This window comes from Tachysurus vachellii, chromosome 2 (assembly GCF_030014155.1).
Source record: "Tachysurus vachellii isolate PV-2020 chromosome 2, HZAU_Pvac_v1, whole genome shotgun sequence".
Classification (NCBI taxonomy): Eukaryota; Metazoa; Chordata; class Actinopteri; order Siluriformes; family Bagridae; genus Tachysurus; species Tachysurus vachellii.
The window spans coordinates 9382281-9403184 of NC_083461.1; the positions used below are offsets into that span (position 1 = coordinate 9382281).

General features: G+C 38.5%; 2 protein-coding genes across 2 annotated transcripts; both read right to left on the bottom strand.

Moving 5' to 3' along the window:
- Window positions 1-551: 551 nt before the first annotated feature.
- nploc4 (NPL4 homolog, ubiquitin recognition factor) lies at window positions 552-14395 on the bottom strand. The gene is made up of 17 exons (XM_060895807.1): window positions 14238-14395; window positions 11139-11219; window positions 9200-9309; window positions 8758-8964; window positions 8555-8603; window positions 8249-8343; window positions 7887-8010; window positions 6805-6984; window positions 5468-5554; window positions 5251-5322; window positions 4994-5120; window positions 4409-4569; window positions 3898-3969; window positions 3649-3741; window positions 3258-3374; window positions 2783-2885; window positions 552-1400 (listed from the first exon to the last, which is right to left on the bottom strand). The coding sequence occupies exons 1-17, from the start codon at window positions 14250-14252 to the stop codon at window positions 1243-1245; spliced, it is 1851 nt and encodes a 616-aa protein (XP_060751790.1). The 5' UTR covers window positions 14253-14395; the 3' UTR covers window positions 552-1242.
- A 793-nt stretch (window positions 14396-15188) lies between these two features.
- Window positions 15189-20119, bottom strand: pde6gb (phosphodiesterase 6G, cGMP-specific, rod, gamma, paralog b). Its single transcript, XM_060889853.1, has 4 exons — window positions 19915-20119; window positions 17910-18158; window positions 17644-17684; window positions 15189-16857 (listed from the first exon to the last, which is right to left on the bottom strand). The coding sequence occupies exons 2-4, from the start codon at window positions 18053-18055 to the stop codon at window positions 16781-16783; spliced, it is 264 nt and encodes an 87-aa protein (XP_060745836.1). The 5' UTR covers window positions 18056-18158; window positions 19915-20119; the 3' UTR covers window positions 15189-16780.
- Between the last annotated feature and the right edge of the window lie 785 nt (window positions 20120-20904).

Genomic DNA, 20904 nt, shown 5'->3' on the forward strand with positions numbered 1-20904 from the left:
AGGCTTTCTTTTTGGTGCTGGTCAGTAAAACTAGAGCTGCTTTCAACACAATTTATAAAGAAACAAGAGGAAAAACAAATAAAAAGCTATTTTGATTAATGACTAATTAACCCCTACACTTTCTTTTGCTACTTCTCTGTTCTTTATCCTTCTTCTTTTCCTTGTACAGGTGTGGCACACATTTATTTAAACCTGAAGTGTGTGCAACGATTCCTGCTGCATGGTTTTGACGACTAAAATGATACTGTGCTTTCTGCACACTTACGCTGCAGCCAACGAGTGAGACAGAAAAGAGAAAGGAGAAAAAAAAAGGGGGTAAAGAAGGCAAGCAGTAAATGAAGAAATTCAAAACACGGTAATCTCATATGTTGTGCACTGTATCAAAAGTTAAATTCAATACTCTGACAGCAAAGAATCCAGTCACTGGTTTATGGAGTGCTGAAAAAGTTCAAACTGTAATTCAAACTACCATAAAGAAGTCAGACAAAAGTGACTACAACCCTCAAATGTAGCTAGTAAAAGCACACAAAAAAGAAAAAAAGAGCATGTAATGACTGAGAAAAAGGCCTGTGCAACCTTTAATAGGGAGTCTCAATTAAAACTCAAGGACAAGCTGTTACGGTGCGTAGAAGGTCTAATGACGTGGACAGTCATATGTGCTGCGGTGTGCATTTTGTTTTCGTGTAAATCCATCAAGTGCTTTTTCAGCTCAATAGTTTTTTTTTTGTTATTTTTTTGGAAAACTGGATCGTATTAAATTCAATCAATATACATATAACCATGGTTCAAAAAAAAAAAAAAAAAAGCCTCACTGAAATTAAATAACAGTATCGGTATCAATCTGCATATTATTTACACAACACATTTCCAGGCTGTGAGAATTAAGGGGTTGAGACATAAATCTAATTCCAATAACAAATTCATCAACGCCCATGATGCAACGATGCTGTGGCTCGTTTTGGACCGCAGAGAGAAAGAAACCTTGAACAAGTGCGTTACCTAAATCAATCCCAGCATGCCTTGTGGCCACTGCAAAGAGGCTACAGGAAAACAATCTTTGTTAGCTTTGGACACGTAGCCTAGCACACCACTGGTATTCGCATAGAAACCCAGGACAGGCTGTGATGAAGTGGGCGGAGTTCTGACGAGGGGGGGTGGGGCGAGTGTGTAAGAGGGAAGGGCCATGAGAACAGGTTGAAGCTCACTCCTGCTGCTGTCTACCAGGGTGGTGGTGTTTTATTTTTAACTACGGGGCAGGCTACACATCTCGCAGTGCTCCGTGCCTGGCTGGTTCATAAAGGTGCAGTGGAGGCAGGACCACATGGCAGACGATGACGCTGGGATAGACGGGCCTCCCATAGCGTAGTCGAGAGATCCACCCTGCTGCCCTCCCACTGTGCCTGTGACAGAAAGGAGAAAATACAGGGAATAGCAACATGAAACAAATATAAGTGCATTATCTTAAAAGAAAAGGCAATGCTTATTGAATGACATCAAAAATGATGATCATTAATGAGTAACATCAGTAACATTCATGATTTATTTCATAATGATGACTTTTCTAGTTTCAACATCTTTTTATCAATAGGCAGGTCGTTCGTTTTGGTTAATGGTTTCCTACAGTACCCACAATCCCATTCAACTACATACACACTGACAAGAAATGAGAGCATTTTTGAACTTCTGGTTCCATCATCCTGAAGTCAGTGGCTTCTTTGAATGGGTTTTTGCTTCCTTAATAAGTCTGTGTTTAACACAAGCTCGAGATATTTTCACATTTTATTTTACAACAAAATACATCATAATACTCCACTCATAATGTTCAACCTTTTTTGTGTCTTGAAAAAGATGGTTGCTAATTAGAGGCCAAATTATATGACGGAGTTTATCGTGCACGTTAAACATCATGCTGAACAGGAGAACTGTTTTGTAGGTCGTTTATACGTTATACATCTAGCTTAATGTTAGCTTTTCACTTCTTGTGAATGCATTTAGGGTTTAAAATTCATAAAAAAAATGAAGATTTTTTTGTTTTTGTGAAGATTATCCTGATGAAATAACAATCATAAGATCTTGGTCACAGAGCTTATTTTCTGAAATAATCCATCTTCTATATTGGTTTACAAAAATACATCGTCCCTGCAAACATTCTATTGCACCAGTGGGAATTAGCCTTTCATATCAGAATCAGAATCAGGTTTATTGGCCAAGTGTGTTGACACACACACGGAATTTGGTTCCAGCTGTTTGTGACTCTCAAAAGTACAGACATAAATAACACTATATATTTTTATCTTAGCATTATATCTACCCAAAGTCCGTCTCTCTCCCATCCTCTGTATCTGTAAACTCTACTCAAACAGATCAGGTTAGAAAAAGCTCAATCAAAGCCATTGTGTTCGGTGGCTCAAAGTTTGCTTCATCAAACTGAGGCTCTGCTGTAAATTACAACTGTCATATAGCTGCACTGCACTCTGAACTATCGAGTACAGCGTTTCTTGTCTCCACGACTTTGCTAGGGTTCTTATTAATATTTATTAAAAAAAAACAAACACTGTACTGCACTAATAATTGGCCTCCTATAATAAGCTGGATACAAGAAATCTAGTACGCACACACACACACACACACACACACACGTGCAAGCACGAACTAAACCAGCATTTCTAAATCTTGAGATTTTTAAATAATAAAAAAAAAAAAAACATTAAAAGTTAATTATTAAGCAGTGAAACTATTAAAAACTCTCCAAATGTCAAAAATGAATTGGAGATTTACTTACTACAGAGTTGCTCGATTGTAGCCCACTGCTCAGATTTCTTCCAGGTTTGAGCCAACTCTTCATTCGAAGTTTTCACAGCATCCAGTAACAACCCAATACTGTCCTGTAAACAGGAAAGCAATATAATATAATCCTTAATGATATCCAGTAGAGTTGTGGTCCATAAACTAAGCTGTTTATTGATGTGTAGATTCATCACCACTAAAAACAGTATGTGATACCTGAACACAGGCCTCTTTAAATTACCAACACTCAGACCTCGGTACTATGGTACCATCTGCTGGACAGAGTGTGTAATAACCGGCCAATTCCTGCTGTTAATATGGATTCTCAAGCTCACTACTGGTATAACAATGCAACAAAACCCAGTGAACATAAATTAGATTGTGTAACTAACAAAAAATAAGCATTTAACAACCTAACCTAGTGTATGTTAAAAAATATAAGCGTGTAAGTTGTAAGTTGTGATACTTACTCCCAAAGGCATGACCTCGTTAGTGACAAGGAAGATGAGCAGGTGGAAGTCAGACACGAAGTCCAGAAAAGATGAGGAGGAGCTCTGGGAGAGATAGGTAGCTAAACTGTGGAAGTCCTGAACACACAAATAAACCCTGACATCAGTATATGGAAAATTGTTCATGTATTAAAACGTTATGTAAACATAGTTTATGCGAACATTATTGTGCTTGTGTGGGTGCAGGTTTTCATTTAAACTACACCCAAAGCCACACGCAAGTCTAATGAAGACCAAGATCGATTGATTAAACAGGTTTGGGGCTTTGGGTGTAGTTGGAATGAAAACTAATCCCACACCAGCCTTTGTGGCTAAGATTTTACCCCCCTGGGATTAGGTTGTGCAAGGCTACCTGTGTTTCTCCCAGTGCATCTCTGTTTTCGAAGGGGAAACGGAGCGTGGAGGAAAAGGTGAAGACAGGGTCCTTGGGGAAAGTGGTGGTGATCTGGTGAAAGACAGAACACATTTTAAAGTAATTTCATACAAAAGCAAACATAGAGAATACACATATAGATACCGGAGAGTTTATGACGGAGTTACCGATGTACGGAAAGTAGTTTAAACATCGTAGCAGATTCAGAAAAGGAAAAATGTTACTCACATCAATAATTAGGAACTCCACTGGTAGAGGCCGGGCCAAGTACGTGATCTCGTTGCCAAATTTGTCTGTATCCTATAGAAAATAAATGTAGAATTAGAATAATTGAAAGACCTGAAAAAAATGTGAGCATAAATAAACTGATCAAGAAATTAAAGGTTGATGAAAGAAATATGATTCTTTAATGACCCCGAAGCTCAACCTCAACTCATTTGGAGACTGACAGGAATATTTCACGAAATAGAAAAAAACGAAAAGTTTGCTAAACTCCGTTGTTATCCTGCTTTGAGTGTTTCAGGATGCAAATGTTCAGCACAGTATTTAAAGGGCTCTAGTGTTCCATTCAAAACACAGTTATGATAAACTATATCTCTTGTGCCATGACCTATTACATTAACAATAAAAGTCAAATCATTTACAAGTCAAAGCACGTCAGGCTCCGACACGTTTCCTTCTGAATTCAATTACATCACACGTTGCAGAACAGTGGCACAACCACAGTCTTTGCACGTACCTTAAAGAAGACGTCAGGGACATACTGCTCACTGCTAGACTCCTTCGCATAGCCAAGCTCAGGGGCATCTTTGCAGGGCAGCAGGCAATCGTCCCTAACCAACGCCATGCACTGGTTAGACACTTGGTAGCCCTCAAAATGTACCTGGTTATCAGGACCACCTACACACACACACACACACACACACACACACACACACACACACACAAACGTTTTAGACCTCTGCATACATGAGTCACTTATATGACACTTTATATCCATGACTCATCTGACTCTTTTTACAACAACCAACAAAGGGATACAAAAAAAAAAACCTCAGAGGCCCTGCAAGCTGTTAGCATCTTAGGTTGATCAATAGACATGTTCGTATGTAGAATAATAGTATATCTGTAATTAAAAATATCCAATAAGGCTAGCTGTGTAGCTGAGCAGCTGCAGAATCTTGCATGAAATAAGAGCAGGAAGATACAACTTGTTAAACAAATAAAATGCACCAATCTTCATGCACACAAAGACTAACACATTACAGGTTAAATACAGTCTGCATTAGGATTCCTACATCAGGAAATGTGAGAAACCACATACCTGTCGCTACCACTGTGACAAATTTTGATCCAAAGTGGCCATCAGGAGAGAGTCGGCATGAATTGGCGTTCTGGTTCTGGAAATGTCCAGCCGTGATGCACTCCTCTGAACTCAAATAGTAGGAGTCCTGCACAGAAACACGTTTCACGCTTGAGTTGTTATATAAACACATAGAGGACATACAGTACCTGCTTGAATGGGTTAAAAACAAAGCATATTTTTACACACTTTACGTTTAGACAAGCAATTTGTCTTACCTTGTTTCTTGTGTAACGCACTGTGCCTATTCTTGTATCCTCCGAGAGGAGGTCTGTGAAAATCCACCCCACCTAAGAGCATAAGAACACAATATATGTTAATATATAAACTAAAAAAAAACAAGATCAGTAAACAAGCATGCTAACAGATTTGTTGAAATATGTAAAAAAAAAAAAAACTTTGCTGGCACACACACGGCGTGAAAAGGAGTGTTACCTTACGAAGACCCAGTTTAGCAGCGACCTCCTCTACTGCTGCAGCTCTGGGGTCATCGATGAGCTCCAGACTGTTCTGAGTACCGATCTGAAAGCAAACACATATAAGACACATTCACAACAAGCATCCAACAAGAAATAAGATGCGAAACCAAGAAAATTATGGCTGCAATTATCCATATATATGGCTCAAAGTATGTAAACACCTAACTATCATAGTTATATGCTTTCTGAATGTCCCATTCCAGATATACTTCCCTCTTTGCTGTTATAATAAACTCCACTCTTCTGGGAAGGCTTTTAACTACATATTGGAGCGTGGATGAGGGAATTTATGTTCATTCGGCCACAAGAGCATTAGTGAGGTCAGGTACTGGGGTCATGTCAGAAAACCTCAAAGGTGTTCAGTGGGGATGATGTCAGAGCTCCGTCAGGGCCACTTGATTTCTTCCACTCTTCAACCATGTCTTTATTAATTTTGCTTCGTAAACAGGGGCATTGTCATGCGGGAACAGGTTTGGGGCTCTTAGTTCCAGCAAAGGGAAATTGTAATCCCACATCATCCACACACATGTGTGCTTCCAGCTTTGTGGGAGCAGTTTGTAGAAGAAGCACATACTAGTGTAATAGTCAAGCGTCCACATACTTCTGGCCATACAGTGTATTACAAATTTTAATTTGTGCTATTTTGCTATTCTCCATCTTCTTCCTAGCACCAGTGCTGTTTTCCATTTATCATTGCTATCAATTCTTCAAACAATGACTGCTTATGTAACAAAGACCATGTCAGCAGCTTGAACAGTTTCTGGAATGCTGCATGACTCACTAGAAGTAGACGAATAAATATCAAACCAGATAAAAGCTATAACTCATCAAACACAGACGAATTATCTGCTTGCATCATGTTACCTGACTTAAAAGCTTTCACTCACTCACTCATCTTCTACCGCTTATCCGAACTACCTCGGGTCACGGGGAGCCTGTGCCTATCTCAGGCGTCATTGGGCATCAAGGCAGGATACACCCTGGACGGAGTGCCAACCCATCACAGGGCACACACACACTCTCATTCACTCACGCGATCACACACTATGGACAATTTTCCAGAGATGCCAATCAACCTACCATGCATGTCTTTGGACCGGGGGAGGAAACCGGAGTACCCGGAGGAAACCCCCGAGACACAGGGAGAACATGCAAACTCCACACACACAAGGCGGAGGCGGGAATCGAACCCGACCCTGGAGGTGTGAGGCGAACGTGCTAACCACTAAGCCACCGTGACCCCCACTTAAAAGCTTTGACCCAGTCATAAAACTCTCAGTTAAAAGTGGTCACCTGTGGTGGTTCGTAAATAGCAGCCACTTCGGCACGGATTCCCAGTGGAATGTCTTTATGCTCTGTGTAGCGGCCGTACAGATAGCCCATCCGCTGACTTCCTGTCTTTCTCCAGTAGTCCAAGAAACGATCTGCGATGGTGTGGTTCTCAAACATGATGTTGTCCACGTGTCTGTATTTCTGTAATGGAAACCCGTATTTGTTCAATATCCGTAGCTTTATACTTTATCAGATAGTCAAAATACATTACACTTCAAGGGGCACTCTCTAGGCTCATTCTCTAAACCACAGATAGATCAAGTTGCTGCAGTAGAAAAGGCAGGTTCATAAGTTTACTCAAAGACTGTACAATAGGTTCAAATGACAAAAGGTCATCTTAAAACAGCATTTCATATACAATACTACCCTAATTTTCTTTTCATAAAGTAATAGTTAATGTTATCATATACAAAATACCAAGTAAAGACACACACACTCATTTATACATAGAGGCTACTTATTATAATCATTGTGTGTGTATGTGTGTGTGTATATATATGTATATATATACATATATATAGTAATCCAAATAATACAGAGAACAGCGAGTGAACAGAGACTGAACAGTGACTGAACAGAGACTGAGCTCTGGCTGGAACTGGGATCTCTATATCATGAGGCTGTCCATTTCTATTTCCAGTTCTTACTATGATTAAAATAATTCGCCTTGTGATATATTTCAAATTCACAAATACTAGGTGCCACTATTACGAAGTGTTTTCAGTATTTTCAACTTTCATTTTTGTCTGTTTCAGCTGAAAACTTTTTGCTTGTTTAGTTAAAGTGCTGAAAGCCATGCGTGTATGACATGCCCTTCATAAATCTCACACCTTCTCAGTGTTATATAATGCAGCAGGTTTATGTTTACTTTTTGATTTTCTTAAACTGGTAGGATGTTATTTGAAGGATATTTTTAATCTGCATCTGTGAGTATAGACATACGATGGATGAGGTTATTTTCTTCATTTCATTTTATTCTGTTGGCATTTTCTGATGCAGAAAATAAGCTCTAGAGCCACTCAGACCATGATGGTTTTGAGTACCTGTCTGTTGAGGGTGATAGCACTAGGCTGGCACTTGGTGCAGATGCCCTCAGGCCAGGGCAAATGGCCCTCACAGCCGGACTTGATTTTACAGCTGATGTTCTCCAGTGCTGCAAACTTGCCCCTAAGAAGAAAGAGAGATTAAAGATGCAATAGATGCATAAGGTTAGTCGTCTTATGAAACACACCCATGTTATCAAATGACTGACAAGCTTTCTGAAACAGAGGTCAGTTTTCATAAAAAGGTTTTCTCAGCAACTTAATACACTTTTTACAGTATTGTACCCTTTAAAACAAAACCTCCAGAGGACCCTGAATTGTTTATTTCCCCCATACAGTAAAAATCTTGGAGGTAAACTCACTTGTCTGCTCCACCTGTCAGTTTGCGGATGTAGGCGTGGAACGACATGTGTTTAACAGGTGGGTCGAGATGATTCAAGTAGTCTTCATCAAAGGGCTGTTGAAAAAGGGGAAAAAAAAAAGATGAGAGATTTATGTGTATCATAACAAGAAAGATTTGTGTGTATGACATACAGCTTTAACACAATGGGAACATTCTCTGACACCTTTATATTATTTATAGGGCTATATCATTTTTTTCTCATTTTTATATCGGATTACTTCTCAGCAAGCAAGGAAAATACAAACTCTCGTATTCATGTTCTTACCTCTAATGGTACACAGTGAACACATTTTCCCATGGGACCATGCCGGCATCTAAAGAAAGCACACACACATCAAATTAGAGGGAGAGAGGGGGGGGAGAGAGAGAGAGAGAGAGAGAGAGAGAGAGAGAGAGAGAGAGAGAGAGAGAGAGAGAGAGAGAGAGAGAGAGAGAGAGAGAGAGAGAGAGAGAGAGAGAGAGACTCACAGCTGGGGATCTCGGTTTCTGTATATCTTGCCGTCCTGCTTGGCCAGGTACTGATCAATCTCATCCTCTTGGATCTGTGGCGCCGAGTGTGAACGAGACAAAGAGGATGATGAAGAAGAAGACAGAGAAGAGTGAGGCTGTGCTGTGTCCATGTTCTCACTGAAGGAACCAGCTGATGATGGGAAGAGAAAGAGCATGTCTCCATGCCTAGAGAGAAAGAGGGCATGAAATTTTAAAGAGAAGCAAGTAGACAGAATAAATATTTAATACAAGCAGTTTAGAGTTGTTTTAAGCACAGAAAAGCAGAATGGGGCAACAATGCCAGTGCAGTGGCAGAAGCTTTTACTTCTCTTGGTGCCAAATGTATTAAATTAATTAAACTAATTAAATTGTTCTGGGTGTGACAATATACTGATGGTTCCTGGTGTACATGTAGACTTACTTGATTTTAAGCAGACTGAGAGTCTTGTTCTGAGAGACAATCTCGCCTGTCTTATTGCGGTTCAGGTAGACAGAAAACCCATTCGAGTTGAAACCAAACTCTTTAGCAACCTTTGGGGGACAAAAGCAGAATGAGAAAATGTTGTCCATCGTGTTTTCTTCATGATAGAGACAATTTTAATAAAAACTGCTCTGTCTGGTTTATCAAAAGCACAATGCCAAATCGTCACTAGTTTAACTAAGGAATATAACAGGCTGTGTTGAAAGAAGAAAGAAGAAAGGAAGAAATAATATGCGCGAGTTTTGCTGACAGAGCTGCAGAGCAGGAATTATTTCCAAGCTACTGCAGATCAATCAGAAAACTCACGCCTTCTCTCTCTCATACACACACACACAGTCTCATACAAAAACACACACACACACACACACACACACACACAGTCGCACGCACTCTCACACAAGCGCACTCAATCTGAAGTTAGAATTAGTCTCTAAACAGTTTGAGAAACAATTTTACATTGAATTCATCAGTGGACAAAAATCAGATGCAAAATTAGCCATGCATTCATCATGTGGCCCAGCAGAACACTTAAAAGGACATTAAAGCCTCGATCATAACGCGACTGTCGTGGATCTCTAATGAGTTCTGAATCGACTACAGAATCTGATTCTGAATCGACTTAGCCAGAAATGGAAATGTTCTGCAAGAGCACGTGTAACTGAGGCCAATAAACTTGGCCAATAAACCTGATTCTGATCTGTTTAATAAAAAAATAACTGAAACTGCTGTTTAGGACATCTTTAGCTGAGACTTGATCATCATCCCGTCTTGACCTTTACTGAAATAACAAAACCTGATCTCTCTATTGATCTGCAGTTTCACTCCTCTCTCCACAGAAATGCATAAATCTTTCATTTGGCTCTGCTTCATCTTCAGAAGAGATGTGTTTTATTCATACAGAGACTCTAACCTAGCGATATTACTTTACATTACAAATGAGCTTTTGCTGTGGTGCGCTGTACTTAATGCCATCTTCAGCCATACAGATTGCATTGAACTAGAAGCGAGGAGAGAAATCAGAATGCACCGGGGTGTGTGGCTGTAAAATTCTCTCTGGTTTATCACAGCTGCTTGTTGTAACAATTTATACATCGGATATACTGTATGTTAAGATGAAGCTGCCAATAGATTGATAAAGAGTGTGGGACTATTCTGCTCCAGTGCTGCATTTCGTCTCACAATAGCTGCTCTGTAACATGAGAGAGGTGGTGAGCAAATCCTCTCGATTAGCCAGACTTGCTGGTAGTGTGTGGCCACAAAAGTCAAACATGAAGACGCCATGAAGTCAAACATGAGGTTTATGTTGTGCGTTTGTGTGTCTCAGCTACGCGCAGCTCAGAAAGCAGCATGCGTCATAGAAGCGTGCGGTCCGTCTCCGTTTTAATGTGTTGTCATTAATAAATTAACTCCTGTAATCAGACAGGGGCCGAGAGAAAAACTCAGTGAGGTGCTGGAAATGTCAAGAGTGCTGTTCTCACAAGACTAGAGTAATGTTGATGAGCAGTAAAAATACTAATAAAATTCAGTATAATGAAGCGATTGCTGTTTTCAGTGATATCTGGGTCGATTCAAGAAAAATCCACACGGTCATGAGTCATGAGGTTGATAAACCATGAATGTGCAGATGATAAGTGAACAGCCTAAGTGTTATTTTGGCATTAATTAACACTTGTTTTACTGCCTAATAAAGACCTATTGTGTTCAGGCTCAGTCTGTGAAAATTAACAACAAACATTTGTATAATTCAGTTATATTTATGACTGTAATTCACATGAAGCAAAAAAATTGTAATGTCAAATCAGCTATAACGTGTGTGTGTGTGTGTGTGTGTGTGTGTGTGTGTGTGTGGGCACATTCAAAACTCTAGTGTGCTTCAAACCTTCTTCAGAAAAGCTTCTGCAGTCTCACGCTTGGTTGAACTGATTTTTTTCATCCCATCGGGAGACTGGACACGAATGATCTAGGAGGAAATGAACATGTCACTTTATTAAATAAGTCGGCCGTTCAGGTTATTTCACGCTTATTTCAAATGACAGTTCTTATCACAACCTTGCAGCTAAACCTCTACCAGCTACAGGTGAAAAAGCACATGGTGGATAACAGATTAATGTATAAGCTCACAGTAACTGAAAGGTTACACTGACACGGGTGAATGTAACAAGGTTATCCTTGAATGATTTTATGTAGAACTGCCGTATTCCTACAAGGACATTCTCCAAACTTTCTTCATGCCAAGACAGACAAACAAGAGTGAGTGGCTGCCAAATACATAAATAAACTCATTCCTTATAATTCCTTAAACTGCTTGATTCATTTATATGAAGATACAAATCTTCCAGGTCTAACAGCACGTATTTGTATCATGGTTAACGCTGAACTGGGATCAGACTGGATTTGATACATTTGCACACGATATATATATATATATCATAGGTGTGAACATGATCAGCTTTTAAAACAATATTATATATATATATATATATATATATATATATATATATATATATATATATATATATATATATATATATATAATATATATATATTGTTTTAAAAGCTGATCATGTTCACACCTATGATCTATCAAAAACTGGAAACAATAAGGAGTTGTAAGGATGTGGATTTAGCTCAGTATCAGAAGATCCTCAGAGCTCTGAAAAAGGCACCAAATCTAGTTTGCAGTTTTCATGTCAAATGGCAGAAAATCGTTTGTTCCTTGTTGTGGTTTTAATTACGGGTTAAAATTTGAATGGTTGATTTGCTAATTTAAGCCGTGCAACACAAGCGGACTTAATAGGTTATAATCTCTCTTATTTAAACACTGCTGGTTAGCGTTTTATTGGTTTATTTTTCCCTGACATGTAGCATGAGGTGTAACTAAACAGATATCAGCCTAGAGATAAATAATGTTCATTAGAGGTGCAATAGGTAAGATTAATTGTTTTTTTTGTTTTTTTCCAAGAATATGTGTCCAATTTTTAAGTGAGTGGGTTAAACATATATAAATTATTGCGCACACCCACCAAATTTGTAAAAAGAATTTGTCTGAAGTTTGTGGTAACTAAAGGAAGCAGCACATTGCATAGAACCATATTGTTGAATGGAAGCATGTGTGGGGCTGCGAGCTAAACAAGACAGTGGTGACCCCAAAACACCAGCTAAAAAGCAGGTAAAAATAGCAGATACATTTTCCCACTGTATCCCATATGATAAGCAGTGGCCTCGATGGAAAGATATTACTGATGCTGGGGCGCGTTACATCGTTAAAGACATTCTGCTCATATACACAGTTGAAAAGCCTGGATTTATTCATATGCTCAAAATAATAGACCCTGATATGAGCTTCCAAGCCAAAAGTATTTTTCAGAAGTTGCCCTCCCTAAGGCTACACGTGAAAAGATCGAAAAGCAGCTGGAGAATATGTCGTTTTACTCCACCACAACAGACCTTTGGTCCAGTCGAACCATGCAGCCCTGTTTGAGTGGCACATTATATAACAGACGACTGGATTCTGCAAAGTTTCTGCCTCCAGACAGCTTATTTCCCAGTGACCACACTGTGGAAATAATCGCCCAAGGTCTGAAAGATGCGTTGGCTTCGTGGAAACTTGTGGAAGACAGGCATGTCTGCATGACAACAGACACGATTAAAGCTCTGAAACCAAACGAGTGGACCAACCTGCATAATCTTTTGTAGTTGTTTATATTCTCTTTAATTTGTCATAATTAAATACATTCACATTAATGCCTGATGCAGTGGACAGGCTTCTGTTCCTTGCTAAAAATGTGTAAAAAGCTTTCTGGCACCTGGTTGATTTATTTAGCGTGTAAGTTGCGTGTTGAACTGGTTTACAAAATTGTTTTTCTTCGGGGATGACACCCCCCCATGAGACAACTATTTATTTTATAAAAATATATACTTAAGTCTGCAGTTTGCACTTTACAAATCCTTCATATCTTTGCTAGAATAAACATAACTTGTAAAGACTGGTGAAAGTTTGCACTTTATTAATTCACAAAAAAAAGTTATGTTGTATTGATTATTGTTTTCCTAATAGAAAGTTTGCATTTTTAGTCCAAATAAGCAGTTCATATGTTTGGTTATATTGTTTTTTGCTCAAATAAAAACAGCTTATAGTTGTATTCATTTATTTTTTAATAATTCTTAAATCTAAAATTGAATTTTGTCTAAAAAAAAAAAAAAAACAGGAGATTAAATTCTAGTTCAATTCTAGTCCCAGTTCTACATCAACCCCGCCCACGGTCACGAAGCTCCGCCTCCAGGACGATGAAGGCCCGTTGACTGGTCTATTAAATAATGATTGACAGGAGAACGATCCAAACACAGACGAGCATTCCTAACCAGAAGTCAGTTTAACAAACGGGTTCTTTCAGCTACTTGAGACAATACTATTAAGACAAAGGGCCTCAAAACATTATTTTTATCTTGTTTTACCTCCTTTTTATATTATTTAAACAACGAAGACATGTTAAATAAAGAATCGACTATTGCACCTTTAAATTAATGTAAACTAAGCAGTGAACAGACCGGTTTATAAGGGAGACATCATTCGTGTAAACGAGCAGATTGACCGGCTACATAATCAGTACTTTTACATTTTTAAACCTGTTACTGAGCAACAACAGTGAGGTAAAGAGAGAGAGAGAGAGAGAGAGCTGTCTGTCTGTCTGTCAGTCAGTCAGAGCACTGAGTCTGAGCTCATAAACACAACATCCTCAGCCTTTTCCACACAGCTGTGTTTCCACTCACTAATACACGCTCTTGTTTCTTCTTCCCCTCCGATTCTTGTTGCTTATCTCACCCGGGCCCTGACTCTTCTGACCGTTAGCTTGCTAATCAGTTAGCATCACGCTAACAATTCTGCTGCCTCATCACCGGAATAAACTGCACATTTCACTTACTTATGCTATTCCCAAATAACCAGGAGCTAATGGAAACTGCACAGATGTATACTTACAATGTTTTCCGACATGTTTGCTCGGGTCTGTGATCCCGAAACCTGAAATCAAATAACAATATTAGCGTTTACAGTACCGGCTATGAATGTTACAGTCTGAGCGAAACTCAACTCCATAACTGTGAGTGTGAAAACGGCGATAGCGTAACAGGCACTTCCGGTGCCTAATTTGTTTTCCCACCTGCATTCAGAAAAAACCCGCCTTCTATGCAATGATTGGCTAATACGGCATATGTTAAAAGCAATCGTTTCTGATTTGACAGCGTACTTTAAGTGTGCCCTATCAACCAATCGTATTGCAAAAGGCGGGACACCACGAAAACGGGTGGGACAAATCGAGGTGTATCTGCGTTTGTTACCGGAAGTATGTTTGTTTTCAAAACTAAAGCATTCGTGCGCTCTATATACCAGCTAACGTGAAAAAGTCTAAAAATAATAAAAGCCGCCATTTATTGATGATATTGAAAATAAAGGTGCTTTATCTAGTTAACTTAACTCATTTTATAGTGCACTAAAAATATACAAAAAATAAAAGCTGTGGAAAAAATCCCTGCTGCTAGGTGAAGGGGAAAAAAAGAATTAAGTTAATTAATCAGTTAGGTAGCTAGTAATAAATTAAAAAGATTCTAAATTTAGATTTATTTTATAAACTATTTCATTTTTCATTTAAAACTAATCTGGATAAACACAATAAAATGTAGAAAAATAAAATCTAATAAAAAAATAAATAAATAAAATAAATAAATAAACAACATTCTTACCCACTGTTCACAGTTTATTCTAGTTTGTTATACAAATTAAATATATAGAATATAGACTGATAAAAAATATTTGATATTTATGTATGTAACTATTTAGCAAATTATGTAGAGAATAAAGAGGCAAATGGAGATTTATCAGTATTAACATGTGTGTTATGTGTATTAACATCAAGGAGAACTGGACTGACAACCAAGAAACAATTTTCCCCTTTTTATAAGCTTTATTTTGATCTCATCCTGTAGAGAAGCAACACTGTTACTTCAGTCACTGTTTACAGTCATGGTGTTGGGTGAAAGGTGAAAGTTTTGTCATCTATTGAGCAAACATACCAACAGAGACCAAGGGAGTAAAATACTGCAAAACCTCCCTAACAATCTTTCCATCATCCAAGTACACAGATGTCAGGAGGGAACTGGGTGAGAGTTGACGTAAATGTTAGAGAGTATGCAAAATGCATTGAGTCTTTTTACTGTAAAGGGTTCTGTAAGGGTTTGTGTGGAGGACAAGCAACGTGTCACTGGTAAATAAATATGAAATGAATAAATTAGGCTGAATATTTCACATGCAACTATACAACACAGCATCAACACACAGCATCCAGTAACAGATCAGATCAAGTAAAGACTGTATAATGTATAAGGAAAGCTAAAAAAAAAAAAAAAGGAACATGCAATTAACTTTACAGTGTGTAGATAGGAATCAGTTAATGTTGGTTTAAGATACACAAGAAATATTCAAAGATAATCAGTAAGAATTCAATGCAATTGAAATTAGGTTTGGGGTTTGAAACAGCACAAAAAGACAGCAGGCAGACACAATAAGAATAAATGACACCAGGACGAACAAGAAAGATGAATAATAAATAAGCCAATCCAGCATGCATTTAAATTAGACACAAAACAGATCAAGTGAATATTTCTTGATTGTAATTGCCTGAACCCTGCACTAAACTTTAATCAAAGCCGTGTCTATGGCTTGCCGTTTTGGCTTCTTTATTTTCTTTAAAATTGCTATAATAACCAGGCGATGAATTGGCGATGAACTTTTCTGTGAAGACTTAAGCTTAAAAATGTTTTATTTCTGAGTGCAGAAGTGTGTATTATACAATCAATAATAAAGTAGAAAAGGTCAAGTGGGATAATGCCTAAAGAGTCAGTACTGTATGTAAGCAAAAACTAAATCAGCAGGATTTCTTTTGGTTGGGTTTGGTTTTTAACGCAAGGTGTCACATTTATTCATTAACGGTCAGGCAGTCGATCAGTATCCTATGTCTACAGGAGTATGACCTTTTTTAATAATTAAAAAAAAAAATAGATAAACCTCTGCAATGTCACCAGAGAGGCCTGGACACATGAAATGAGAAGCCGATCATTTCACGGGTGCAACACTTAAACTCACTTTGAGGCTGTCTTGCTTGCTTAAGTTTGTAGTTCTGTTCCCAAACAAAGGACAATACAGATATGAAAGAGAGATCGCAGCGAAACGGAGAAAGGACAGAACGAGTACCTCTAATATAACTGAGTGCGATCTTACAGCCAATAAGTCAAACGCAGACATGTATGCTGATCTTGAGTTAACTGACGAGCATAGAAGAAAGAAACCATGAGGTGGACAGTTAGATAAGGTTTTTTTTTTTGTTAGTTTTTTTTTTCCTCTGATTTTTCCATTTTTTTATTGTTGTATGATGAGGTGTGCGTGCAAATTGACCCACAGGAGCCCATGGCCAGGGTGGAGGCAGAATGTAAGGGAAAAGTGAAAAGGATGGCGGGAAGATGGTGAACTCAGATGATGCCGTATTGAGCCAGCTCGTGCAGCTCCAAGTGGCTGAAGGCCTCCCAAGGGCAGATGACTGTGATGTCTGTGGGTATGGACATACAAAGGGTCAGTTAACAGACACTTAAATCTCTAAAGACATATAATATGACATTTCACACCAAGGACAGAGCTTTATAATCTGTTCTGTTCTCTAGTTAGCTCTGAAATATAATCGTGGCATAGAAGCTTTTATTGTCACTTTGTATACATTACAACACAATAGAATTCTTTTCTTCACATATCCCAACTGAAGAGGTTGGAGTCAGAGCACAGGGGCAGCTATGATTCGTCCCCCATAGAGCAGGGAGAGTTAAGGGCCTTGACAATTTGCCCAACAGCGGCAGCTTTGCAGTGCTGGGGCTTGAGCCACAACCATCCAATCAACAACCCAAAGCTTTAAGCATTTGAGCCACTACTGCCCCACTGGACGTCCCACGGTTCACTTGCATCTCTTTAGTACAACTGCATGTCTAGTTTCATCTCAGTTACAGCAATATAAACCAAAAGTATGGAAATATGCATAGAATTGTAAGGGTTAAGCTACATCCTGGACTAAATCTGCAGTATCCTTTTAACATACCTGCTGAAAAGCATTTCAGTGTCCTGCTGGTTATCTTAAGAAGCTTTACAGCAGAGCTACACTCAAGCCTTTATAATCTGACTTACAGCATTTATAATGAGTCATGATCAATGTGAACAGTCTGTCTGAGGTAAAATATAATTTGCTCTCAAGGACTCTGAATGAGAGCAGCCGCAAATAAACGGATGATGACGGTGAGATGATGTTAAAAGACACGTGAGAAGGCGATAAAGAAATGATTGCACTTACCAGTGCCTAAACCTTCCATACCAGGGATATCGTCTCCAAATCTGATGGAGCCAACAGAAGAGTTATTAATTCATAGTAAGTTATTTGCAATTATTCCACACTTACTGTATATAACAAAAACAAGGAAATGCACTATAATAAAGAAATTCATTAAAATGTAAATCTGTATAAAAAAGTAATTTCTTAATAATAATAATAATAATAATAATAATAATAATAATAAATGATACTAATAAAGTGGAATAACATTTTGATTTTAGACTTACCCCTGAATGCCCTTCTTTGGTGGTTTGCTCTTAAACTGGCGAGTCTGCCTCTGTTTAAATTTGGGTGGGCCTTTGCGTGGTGTGGCTGGGCCTCCAGTCACTCGGGTAGCTGACTTAAATTCAGGTTTAGGGGGCTCAAGATTCATAGCTGTTGTTTGTTTTGATGAAACCACTGATAGTTAGTGGCTGTTTCGTATTCAACCCCCTCTGTATTCTCTCTCCCTGATGTAGAGCTTCAGTCTGATTTTACTATAACGAGAAAGAGAGAGAGAGAGAGAGAGAGAGAGAGAGAGAGAGAGAGAGAGAGAGAGAGAGAGCACAAGGCATTTGTGACTTGCTGGTTATCATATTGATGTAACATTACTAATTTTGTTATATTTATCACAGTGGAAATTTCTTGAGTCCTGATTTTTGTGCAGAAGGAGATTCCATTCCTACTGCACATGGTGTGTACACTGTCCTATACTTGATCCAGAATCTGTTTACCGATGAACGACACGCGTCTATAGACAAATGAGTCTAGAGATGAATTCCTCATGAGGGCCATGATCCCATGGAGGTGCTGGGGACAGGAATACAGCCCAGGGTGACCCAATTTATCTAATCCATGGCTCAAGTTAATAAGATCCCTGTTCTACATGGACTAATCTTATTATACAAAGGGACAATGATGGATGTACTAAGCTATCAGAAAAGAGCTGAGTCAAATGAATTGTCCTGAGCTGATCTCCTTCAGTGATCTGAATGACAGACTGACTCTGCTATGGCTCCCCACAGGATATTAACTGCTACACATACCGTGGTGTGAACTAGGTTGATTTATTGTATAGAAAAAATTATAGTTGTACATTAATGTATCTTATATGTATTGATATATTGAACACTGATTTGTAATGATAATAATAATGATAATGATGATGATGATGATGATGATGATGATTTTTTATTAAAGCTTTTTTATTAAAAAATTATTTGGTAGAATGATTATTTTCAAATTCATTTCTTAGAAAAATTTGCTTTGTTATTTCTCCACAATTTTCAGACTGCAATTTGAACCAGAAATGCAATACTGACCCTTCGCACCCTGGACACAACCTCTTTCAGCTCCTCTCTTCTCTCAGGCGCTACAGAGCTTTGTTTAGCAAAACTTCCAGACACAGGAACAGTTTCTTTCCCCAGGCACCAGACAATCACCCTGATTAACAACTCACTATAATTATATTCCCTGCTTCATATCTATAAGTACTGCATTATCAGAGCTGTCAGTCATCACAACCTCCGTATGTTACACACACTACTGCTGCTGTATATTGTACAAAATCATAATATTGCACAATACTGTTATATGCACTAACATGCACTTCTCACACTTTATGTACATAACTGATCTGTCATATATTCTGTATTCATATTTAATACTCATACTGTATATATTGTCTCACTCATACTGTATATATTGTCTCACATCGTCTGCATTGTCTTGTATAGTCTGTTTTGTCTCGTCTTGTATAGTCCAAGCTAAATGTATTGTATAGTCTTATGTCTGTACTTTTGAGTCACAAACAGCTGGAACCAAATTCCTTGTGTGTGTCAACACACTTGTCCAATAAACCTGATTCGGATTCTGTATGTCGTGCTAGCTGAACACACACACACACACACATTCACACCCATGTGCAATAGCATAGCCAATATTCCTAATGTTCCTGCGAGATGAAAATAAACTTGGGGCCATGATCAACGCTACCCGATGCACCACTAATACAATTCAACTAAAGTTTAATTCCATTACAAGTGTTTTTCAACGTCACTACATAGAATTGAAAAGGATCTATTTGAGACAAGATTGCAAATCTATCCTCAACCTTAAATGTGTTCCAGAACTTTTCTCAGCAATACATCGTCCGCTGCTGATATCTAGAAACGTATTTATAATTTTATTATCATAAGTTCTAAAAATCTATTCAGGATTCCATTTTCCACAGGGTTCTAAAACTCTACTCACCACTGCAGGTGACTGGCAGTCTGCCACACCGCTCGTTGTATGTTTCTCCGTCTCTGCTGGAAGTGTGGGTGGCTACGCTGGGCTTTCTCAGGAGGAGACTACTGATGGGGCGGTTTTATCCTGACCCCTCAGCAGATTAGGAAAGGGACGCCTACCCACCTCTGATCTCATATCCATGTTCTAGATTATTTTGCTGTGTGTGTGTGTTTGTGTATGTATGCGCATGAGAGGGATCAATGTCCAATGAATGTAAAAAGTCTACACACCCCCTTTAAAATGGCAGAAAAGTAAAATCATGTCAGAATAACAAACAGAATCATACAATACAATAAAAAACTTACAGTAACTGAGTTGTTGACGGTGCACACTCCTAAACTCATGCTGTGTTGAAGCACCTGCTGATTTTATTAAACCACTTACTCTGTCTTTCTGGGTGAGTCACTCAGCATTACTAGCAGACACCAAAAGGTTTTGCACTAAAATCAGCCGGTATTTGTAGCTATTTATGATTCCCTCCACCTTGATAAAAGCCCTAGTTCTGAATGAACAAAAGCAGTCCTAAAGCCTGATGCTACCACCCCCCTGTTGCACCATACTGTAGGTATGGTGATCTTCTGATCTTTTGGTGGTCATTTTTTTTGCACCAAACATAGTGTTTTATTATAACTTTTGAAATTAGTCTCATTAGACTGTAATACATTTAGCACATGGCTTGAACACATGGCCTCGTGGTTATTTAGTTGAGCTGAGAAAGGGTTTCCCTCTAGTCGCCCTGCCCATTGCCCAGATATGTGAAGAATACGAGAGATTGTTGTCACATGCAGAGAGTAATCAATACTTTTTAGATGTTCCAACAGCTCCTTTAATGTTGATGTAGTGGTCTTGGTTGCCTACATGATACATTTTCGAGGGATGTCCTGTTCTTGGTAATGCCACTGTGGTGTTCCATTTTCTCTATTTGTTGAAGATGGTCTTTAGTGTTTCATGGTA

Coding starts and splice junctions, on each gene's coding strand:
- nploc4 (XM_060895807.1), bottom strand. Junction 8,965..9,199: donor CTCAGTCTGCTTAAAATCAA/GTAAGTCTACAT, acceptor CTTTCTCTCTAG/GCATGGAGACATGCTCTTTC. Junction 2,886..3,257: donor ACGAGGTCATGCCTTTGGGA/GTAAGTATCACA, acceptor TCCTGTTTACAG/GACAGTATTGGGTTGTTACT.
- pde6gb (XM_060889853.1), bottom strand. CDS start 18,055: ATGAATCTTGAGCCCCCTAAACCTGAATTTAAGTCAGCTACCCGAGTG. Junction 17,685..17,909: donor CCAAAGAAGGGCATTCAGGG/GTAAGTCTAAAA, acceptor TGGCTCCATCAG/ATTTGGAGACGATATCCCTG. Junction 16,858..17,643: donor TATGGAAGGTTTAGGCACTG/GTAAGTGCAATC, acceptor CCATACCCACAG/ACATCACAGTCATCTGCCCT.